The following is a 9,704-nucleotide window of genomic DNA, read 5'->3' as shown; positions in this document are numbered from 1 at the left end:
AATAAGAAGTCAAGTCAAGTAGGGTTTTATTGTCATTCCAACCATATACAGTTCAGTACACAGTAACACGAAACAATGTTCCTCCAGGACCAAGGTGCTATATACATGCAACAACATAAATTAACAACATACTTTACCGGAACCAGCTAGGTAACTAAGAGATCTAATTAGCTGACTAGCAATTGACTGCTGCTGATGTTGCTGTTGATAATTAATTACCTAATGCAATATGTGTTATTTCATATAGTTTTAAAATATCCAGTATTGTTCCAGAATGTGCATTTCAGATTTGGATTGTTCCATATAAGCAGCCACAGAAACAGAAATCATGTGGAAAAAAAAAAAAAAACCATGTAATCATGTAAAATATTTATACAAAGACATAACATTTAATTTAATATTACAAACATAAATGTAAATAAATGTGATAAGAATTTGATGCAAGACTACCAGAAGAAACCTACATTTAACTGTGCACTATTATTATTATTATTATTATTATTATTATTATTATTATTATACAGAAAACTCTAGATTAATTTTAATTAATTTTCATTTACTTTTTTTTTTTTCATTTCGTCTTGGGGAAAAAACAGATGATGAATTCAATCTAAATCTCTGCCTGCTAGTGTTCATTCTGACTCTGTTTCACGGCTCTTTAAATCCTACTTCTTTGACTATTTAGCCATTTTATCCAGTTCAGCAGTAAATTCCTCCTCTGCCTGTTTCCTTGCTGCTACTTCTGTCTCTCTCTTCAGTTTCTCCAGCTCTCTGTTGTGCTGCTCTCTAATGAAGGCAAGATTTCTCTCCGTCTCCTCATTGTGTTTTCTTTCTTCTTCTTCTTCTTCTTTGTCCTTTCTGAACTCTTCCTGCCGTTTCTGTAGTTTTGTTTCCATTTCCTTTCTGTTCATATTTTTTCTTTCTTTCTCTCTCATCTTCCTCTCTTTGCAACTTCAGTTGTTTTTCCATCTTTCTTATCTTCTCATTAAAATCATATTTCATTCTTCTCTTTTCTTGCTCTTCTCTTATTTTGCTTTCCTTTTCATTTAATTCTCTCTCCTTCTTTTCTTTTTGTCTTTCCCTCTCATATAGCCTCTCTCTCCTAATCTGATCGAAACTCCACTTTTTCTCCATATCAGCAATTTTTTTCTTCCATTTCTTCTCCTGCTCTTTTCTCTTCTCCTCCTCTTTCCTCATCTTCCTCTCCCACTCTTGTTGTTGAGATACCTGAAGGTCTTGTAGTTCCTTTTTTTTACGTTCCTCTGCATCCTTTATTTTCTCCTCTAAATCCTTTCTTCTCTTCTCTTCCTCTGTTGCTTTCTGATTATACTCATCCTCTATTTTTATCCATTGTTTATCTTTTTCTGTTTTTAACTTCTCCTCCTCCTCTCTCTTTCTCTTCCATTCTAGTTTTCTCCTCTTTCTTTCCTCCTCCTCTTGATCTCTCTGTTTCTTATCCTCCTCTCTTTGTCTCTCCCACTGTTTCCTGTTCTCTTCTCTCTCTGTTTTCATTTGTTGCATCCATTCCTTCATCTTTAAGTCATCTTCTTCTTTTCTCTTCCTGAAATCTTCTCTTAGCTGTTTCTCCCTTTTTGTCATATCTCTTTTTATTTCTTCTTCTCTCTCTTTAAATTCCTTCTCTTTTCTTCTCTCTTCTGCCTCTTGTCTTTCTTTTTGTCTCTGTATCTCTCTCCTCATTGCCTCTATTTCAGCTTCATGTTTTATCTTTAGCTCTTCTTTCTCTCTATTTATCTGCTCCTCTCTCTCCTTCAGTATTCTCTTCTTTTCTTTTTCTAGAGCTTTCTCAACATCCTCAAACATCTCATTAGTGTAGCAGCTTCCTCCATTCACCTTCACCATCGAGTCGATTTTATCCAGAAGACACAGGACCTGAGTGTAGCTGGATTTATCAGTGTTGTTAAAAACATGATATCTGTTACCAAAGTCTGATAAAAGCCTCTTTAACTTTGTCCCAGACCATTTTAGGTACTGTTCAACTGTCTTTCCTTTCAGCGTATCACCTCCAGTGAAGAGCAAAATAGTGTACATGTTTGATGTTTTACCAAAAGTCTTTTCAATTCTTCTCACTGCCTCGCCATCCTCCTGTGTGAAGTGTCCTATTCGCAGCACCAGTAGGAACACGTGAGGCCCAGGTGCTGCCATGGAGATGCATTTATTTATCTCTTTTCTGATCTCATCGTTATCAGTACTTGTGTCAAACAGTCCTGGAGTGTCAATCACAGAAATCTGTCTTCCATAGACTTCTGTTGTTGCTATCTGACACTCAGTAGTCACTGATTCATCACAAACGTCTTCATTAAATTCTTCTTTACCCAGAATGGTGTTTCCTGATGCACTTTTCCCAACACCAGTTTTCCCCAGCAGCACAATCCTGAGCGTGTCAGAGTGCATTAATGAGTCTGTACAGAGAGAAAAATAGATCTTTAATAGAGAGAAATATGAGGCAATATGATAGTGCTATTATAAAATAATATCATACATGTTGTCTTTATTGAACTGCTTAAGAACTGTCAAGAAAAATCTAATTACAATTGATAAAGATGTTTACATTAATAAGCATGATGCAGAATACAATGGTGTTTGTTTTTGATTGCTGAAATGGAAGTGGCACAGGATGCACAGTAAATAAAGCACTGGGGATGAGCCTGTTCATCCCAAAAGAAGGTATTATTATTATGATTATGATTATGATCATTATTATAAAATTATTGGAATTCCAACGAAGCAATGGAGTTTGGTCGTAAGTGAGGTACAAACACACACCTGGGTGTTAAAAGTTTACAGTGCTCCTGGTGTACTGTGTGGACTGTGGAAGGAGGATCTGAGCTTGTATGTACTAGTGTGTGATCAAACAGAGACCCTTCAGGAATGCTGTCAGGATTAATAATTAAAGAAGATCTAAAAGATACTCAAAATCTCCCTTCCACTGCAGGAAACAACAAAGATGTCTCCTTAGTGTTCTCTTTTCACTTTTCTTTCCTTGCTATTCTTTCTCTAACATATTTTTTCTTTTTTCAAATATATCTTTCCTTATACTGTAGCAGCCTGAAATCGCTCTCATACCTGTCACAGAACCAATGGCCACATCCTGAGTGCTGCATTTGGGAAGCTTAAAAGGAAGTGGAGCGGCTACACTTAGCCTGATTGTCTACATTGTGGTGCTGCCTACCAACAGAAATTGCAGTTGCCCACAGATCTGCCTGAGACGGTATACATGGCATTATGTCACACAATTTTTCCTATTAAGAACAGAATTACTATTCATTAGTTTTGTTTTTAATTGAACACTGTACCTTGTGTTTGATTGCTCATCTGTTGAAGATATTCCTTTTCACTTTTGTACTGAAGCTGTGTTTGAATCTGTTCATAAGTATACATGGCCATGGTGTACAGATGACTGCAGTTCTCTTTCAGAAGGTCCTTCACGCGTGTAATGAGTTCTGCTGCATCTGTTCTGCTGCTGTAGAATCCATATCGTCCTCCACATGCCTTTATCACAGAGTGAAGACTCTCATGTAACTGCTCCCTTTGAGACTGCTGGTTGATGAGGAATATGGTGTGGTCATGAACTCTTGAGCCAAAGATACTCTGAAACATCTCTAGGTCTGATTGTTCTTCATCAGTTAGAGCATCTCCAGGAACCGCAATGAGGAAAGCATGAACTCCAGGATCACATATAGAGACACAGTGTAGAGTCAGACGCATCACTTCCTGTTCTGAGAGCTGACTGTTAAAGAAAGCAGGTATCTCCACCAGTGTGATCAGGTTTCCACACACTTCTCCCTGCTTTACACACATCAAGCTGTGCTCTGTCTGGACCTGTGATGGATTTTCACTCAATAAAAGGTTAGATATTGAGGTCTTTACTCCTTTCATCCCCAGCATTACTAGTTTCAAATGTGGAGTCAGTTTTGAATCTACAGACAGACACAAAGAGAGAAATAAGTTAAAATAAGTAAAAATAAAAAGTAAAGAAGAAATAGGGGGGAAATAACTGGGGACAATCCTGGAGAACTTCAATAGGAGCTGAAACACTTCTCCCAGGCTAACAGTAAAAACGGCTTATTCATACCTAACACGATATGAATATTTATACTGTCTGTGAGTCTAGTGAGTGTGTGTAAGTGGAAGGGGTGTAGTTTAGGCCAGTCGCTATAATAAAGGCCTCTGTGCATGGCTCACTCACACATAGACAATGTTACATGATTTCTTGCATTGACTTGACTATGGAAATCAGTCTTCTTATTATGTGGTAGACATATTAGGACTCATTGTTCCTAGATTTTTCAAATTGTTTGAGAGAGGGGCTGAATGTGATGATATAAGGTTTCTGAGCGTTTGTGCAAAATTGAGTGAATAGGTGGTTTAGAACCAGAGTTTTTTTTTTTTTTTTTTTGCTGACTCACCATCTTTACAATAAAACCACATTAATTCCGAATGGAGCCAGTTCATGGCGGGTTTTAAAGGGATGAATTGTTTATCAACAGGAGTAGTAAAGATTTTTGAGTCAGTCAGTGTGATGATTCTTTTTCAATTATACCAAAAATCAGAGATTTTACATTTACTCATGTTGCTGTAATTAAGTAGTTTTTTGTGTACTTCTACTTTTTAAAATAGTTTTTAGAAACTGTAATTTTACTTTTACTTAAGTATGTTTTGTTTGAAGTGTTGTACTTTGCTACATTTGAAATAATATTTGCCACTGAGTAAAAAATAAATAAATGAAAATGAAAAATAAAAAAAATAATGTAACGGGGAAGAAAAGAATTGCATCTGAAAACCACTGATGGATTGATGGAGAACAAACGCGTTAAACTCACAAGCGATGGAAACAAAACAGATGGCAGTGATGCAGACGCAGCTGAAAGCAAAATGTCATCAAACTCTTATGATCAAATCCCTGGCCATTGTAACGGCCACTACTATGTTGTTTACCACATTATGTAGCCTACTGTATGTACCTTTGTTGCCCTTTTAAGGGTTGCTGCTCCTCCCCCAGTGTGTGCGCTGTGTGTATGTGTGAAAAGGAGAGAACGGAGTAGGAGCGCAGGTCTGCTGCTCACCTTCAAAACACTCTTTAACCCTTTACTTTTACTTTATGTTTTGTATTAGAATTTTGTGATGCTGAAAGAGGCTAAAAAGGTTTTGTGCTGAAAGGTTTTTTTCTTTTTTCCCTCTGAGCTACTTTTTACTGAATTTAAATTTTACTGAAGTAACATAACTTGTATTTGAGTACAAAAGTTTTTTACTCTTTACACCTCTACCAAAAATAAAAGAGCATATTCACAATGCGTATATTAATCTGTGTAGAGAATATGTAAATAATAAAAACACCTAATTGTTCACATTATTGAATACATTTTAATAAAACAATACAAGTGAACACATGAGCAGGCTTAAATAAATTACTTTAGGGGGACTGGCAGAACTATATTTCATACTTTGCACAAGAGTTGCCCACCTGCTGGTACGCTCCCTTTAATATCTAGTTCCAATGAACACACATGTAAATTCAGGTTTATTTTTTGCATGGTACCATTTACAGCACCACTATAAAACTGATTGTCCTACCACATGCATTTCAAAGGCCAGGCAACAATCATCTCTGTACAAGAAGTTGCATCTATTTTCAAAAGCTTAAAATTAAATTGTTCAATTGTTTTCTTTTGCTTATTTCTATACTACTTATTTGCCTACTAACACACAAGATAATATCAATTTGGCTACACTTACAGAATCATTTAAGAGCACAAATGTGCATTGACTGCTAGATACCAGTAACGTAAAAACTGAGCACAATCACACACAAATACACAGATCCTGTATTCACATTGCCTACAGAATTACTCTACACTGGTGCCCCTGAATTCATTTACTAGAGAGAAAAGCTATTCCAGAGTGATGGGTGTGTCAGGGTAAAAAGAGAAGCACACAAAGCGATGCACTCAGTTCCTTTAATCAGAGCTCTGCTGTGGAGGATTGGGTCAGAGGGGTGATGCATGGCCTTAGAATAAACACGCTAATGAACGTGCTGTGGTGTTGGAGGGGACTGTGCAACTGCTTTAGGGGTGATATTTGTTCAGGTGCTCTGTACACTGAATTCCAAAAGAACTGGATGGAAACCTCTGAAGCCATTCAAACGATTATTATTGGACTTGGAGAGACAAGCTCCCCTTAGAGTCACATGTTGAGATGCCATAGCCTGTTTTTTTCTGTCTGACACACTGGGGAAAAAACACTAAAACTGTTCATCTTTGTAGTTTTAATATTCTTCATTATTTTGTACTTCATATTGTAATATGAAGAATCATTAAGATACTGATAAGTATCTAGTGGTCTCCAGGTATTTAACTGGCCATTAAGCAAAATAGAACCTGTAATCTCCTGTTTTATGCAGATTACGGTTTTCACTTTCACTAGTTTTGAATGAATAAAGTTTTCTTAAGTAATGTTTGTGTTTTTTGTTGTGGTATTGATAGGCTAACTTATTTTTATAGAAAAATAATTAAACAAACAATGGGAGACAACTGACCTTGTTGAGTAGATGAAAAGTTGGGCTTAGTCAACCCTAAAGAAATATAATTAATTAAGGCCACAACCAATACTACTTGAGCTGACTTAAATATTTGAATTACAAGTTGAGTCAACTTAAGATTTTGAACTGAGTACACATTGTGTAAACTAAAGAGCAATATGAAATATTTTATTTGGTCAGCAAAATTATTTAAATGTTGAGTAAACTTTAAAAAGCTATGCAAATTGTTATTAACATTTTTTACATCAAGGTGTTAAAAAGCGTTTGTTTTGGGAGGTTTTTACACTGTACAAGCCTCTGGACGCAGTGTTATTATCTGGGGTTGCTTCGGTTTGAATTGTTTTTGTTTATTTAATATGCAAAAAAATATAACCACAAGTCAGATTTTTCCCTTATCTTTAAACATTTAAAATCACATTATAGAAGAACATAAATAATTTACCTTTATTCTCCTCCAGATCCCCCCTTAGTGTTTCTCCATCTGTCTTTGATGTGTCTTCAGTCAAATAATCCTGATGACTTCTCAGTGTAGCTTTCCTCGCTTGTAGGTCTGTTCCTCCAGTCTCCTTCAGCAGCATATCTATTTTCCCCAAAAGCTGGAGAACTTGACGTTTATCAAATGCAGATATATCCTGTATTCTGTGGTGTCTCACTTCACATTCACTGATGACTCCATGGTCTTCACCTGTAGTTATCACTATTGAACGTTCCCTAGACAGTGGGCTGTAAGTCTCCAGTGTGTTTCTGACTCTGTCATGTCGCTCATGTGCGAGTGTTCCTGACTGAAGCACTAAAAGAAACACATGAGGTCCAGGATCAGTGAGAGTAATGCACTCTTTTACTCTCTGAGTCAGTTCCTCCTGAGAGAGCTGAGGGTTATAGAGATGGGGAGTGTTGATGATAGTGATGCTTCTTCCCTCCAACTGAACATTGGCTCTCTCACAGTGCAGCTTCACTGAAGAAGGAACTTTAGTCTGAAATGCAGATCTGCTTAGGATGAAGTTTCCCACTCTGTTGGTTTGGAGAACATCTTCCCCCAGAAGTACAATCCTCACTTCAGACACTGAAACATCATTAGGAAGCAAAATATGAATGATCTCTGTTCTGGATTAAACAGCTAAAGTTACAGTTAGTGAGACAAGATTTATCATTTATGCATTTCAGTATATAACAATATCTTGCCCTCCATTCTTGACTGATCCACCTCAGGGTGTGATGTGTAGTATAAAATGCTTTTCTACACACCACAGTTGTAAAGTGTTACAATATCCTTCCTGGCAGCTCAAACCAATCTTGCCATTTACCTCCGACCTGACTTATCAACAAAGTGTTTCTACCTAAAAAAAACTGTTTCTCAAATGGGATTGTTTTGCATTTTGGTTTTACAAATTCTGCACCAGGGACTGTTGTGTGTGACAATCCCCCAGAATTCAACAGTTTCTGAAATGCTCACATCACCACATCTGAAACCAACACCCAAGCTACAGTTAAAGTCACTAAGATCAGGCTTTTGCTTCATTTTGCTACATGTTTGATGTGCTGCTGCAGCATGATTGAATAATTAGATAACTGCATAAATATATAAACTGAACACTGAATTAAATATTGTAACAATCCAAAACTTAAAAGACATCTTTAAACAGTGCCGTTTTAATAACAAAAAAATTATAGTCATTTATTTATTTAATATTGTGACATCATAGATACTCACTTGAGGGAGGTATAATGGGTATGCTCTGGCATCTCCGAGTGGGACATAAATCTGTGGGGGAAATTAGACCTACGTTATGTTTGTGGTCATGACAAAAGTCCAGCCTGAATAAACAAATTAAAAGGGTTGATTATTCCTGCTATACAACGGTATTTGAACTGTCAGGGGAATCGCTGTGTGGAGTGTGAAGGAATTTCAGAGGGTGAGATGTAAAATAATACATTAATAAAACTTACAAAAATAATAAATTAAATCTATATTTACAAACAATTTTCAATTGTTTGTCTTGAAGCACCACCTTATGTCAGTGGACTGCAAAAATATCCTATTATATAAGTCTCTTTTTTATTCTTCATTATTATTTTTTTATTAGTCTCTTTTTTATTATAAAAGCAGCAGATGAGTCTAGTAATAAAACCTTGGCTAAAATGATTTAGACACAAAATCTGTAACTGCTGACCTCATAGTGGCTTTGGGCAGACACAGGCACAAACAAAGGTGTTGTGCTGGAGCCACAAGGCATGACTTCTTGAGAGACAGTCCGCATGTTGTGTCTGCCTTTAGTGGTGGACCTCAAATCCTGCAGTGAAAGAAACCAACGATGTCCTTAGCTCTCACCAACCCCTGAAGAGGGGATAGTCAGTGACCCGTGTGGACAGGGAGTGTGCAAGATAATACTTTAACTTTTTGTGAGGTCCAGTGTAGAGATGAATCAGCCTCTCTCCAATTGCTTGATAAGTTAATTCATGCAGTGAATTCTGACATCTGGTTGAGTCTTCTGAAATCATTGCAGAGGCTCTTCTCAGGTTTGGGCTCCACTACTCTTTGATCACACCGTCCTGCAGCGTCCTTGCCACTTCCTCATCCATGACTTTTGCAACATGCTTCCAACAAGATATAATATTGGCCCTTTGAAAATGTTCTTGCAAGTGGCCTTTTGGGGCAGGACGGCTTTCGGATAATGGGTAGCAAAGTCTACAATGACCAATAGGTATTGGCTTCCTCTGGGATGTTTTCTCGCATTGTTTTCTGTCATACCTTAAGCACAACTTTTTCATCCTTGCATTGAGGTCAGGCCTGTAGAAACAGTCCCAGATTTTCTTTTCAGTGGTTCAATCTGCTAAATAACTGCTGAGGGGTTGCTTGTATAAGCCGCTCATCAGCCTTCTGCTCTTTTGTCATTTTTTTCCATGGTGGCCTTCCAGAACAACAGAAAGTAAGGATTTATGGAAGTATTAGACTCACCTTCACTTTTTCCATCAAATTTGTCATCCCCATCCTGAGATGGACAGGAGGAGAGCAGCTTGGAGGTCTTGGCAGGGGGGCCTCGATCGGCTGTGCTTCCTTCACATCGGGGCCGCTTCCTCCGTTCTAGATATGACAAGATATGAAATTTATGACAAAATGTATCTTTATTAATCTCAAGGCAAAAGGCAG

General features: G+C 37.2%; 2 protein-coding genes across 2 annotated transcripts; both read right to left on the bottom strand.

The window, feature by feature from the left end:
* Window positions 1-505: 505 nt before the first annotated feature.
* On the bottom strand, window positions 506-3,242 carry LOC128515575 (GTPase IMAP family member 4-like). The gene is made up of 2 exons (XM_053489665.1): window positions 3,236-3,242; window positions 506-2,420 (listed from the first exon to the last, which is right to left on the bottom strand). Exons 1-2 carry the CDS (start codon window positions 3,240-3,242, stop codon window positions 817-819), a joined length of 1,611 nt encoding a protein of 536 aa, XP_053345640.1. The 3' UTR covers window positions 506-816.
* A 53-nt stretch (window positions 3,243-3,295) lies between these two features.
* On the bottom strand, window positions 3,296-8,346 carry LOC128515976 (GTPase IMAP family member 3-like). The gene is made up of 3 exons (XM_053490273.1): window positions 8,268-8,346; window positions 6,999-7,619; window positions 3,296-3,938 (listed from the first exon to the last, which is right to left on the bottom strand). Coding segments are annotated over exons 1-3 (1,263 nt in total). The 5' UTR covers window positions 8,269-8,346; the 3' UTR covers window positions 3,296-3,297.
* Window positions 8,347-9,704: the final 1,358 nt, after the last annotated feature.

The sequence above is a fragment of the Clarias gariepinus genome, chromosome 28 (assembly GCF_024256425.1).
Source record: "Clarias gariepinus isolate MV-2021 ecotype Netherlands chromosome 28, CGAR_prim_01v2, whole genome shotgun sequence".
Classification (NCBI taxonomy): domain Eukaryota; kingdom Metazoa; phylum Chordata; class Actinopteri; order Siluriformes; family Clariidae; genus Clarias; species Clarias gariepinus.
This window is presented reverse-complemented; position numbering and strand designations above follow the sequence as displayed.

Coding starts and splice junctions, on each gene's coding strand:
- LOC128515976 (XM_053490273.1), bottom strand. Junction 3,939..6,998: donor GGATCTGGAGGAGAATAAAG/GTAAATTATTTA, acceptor GTCTGTCTGTAG/ATTCAAAACTGACTCCACAT.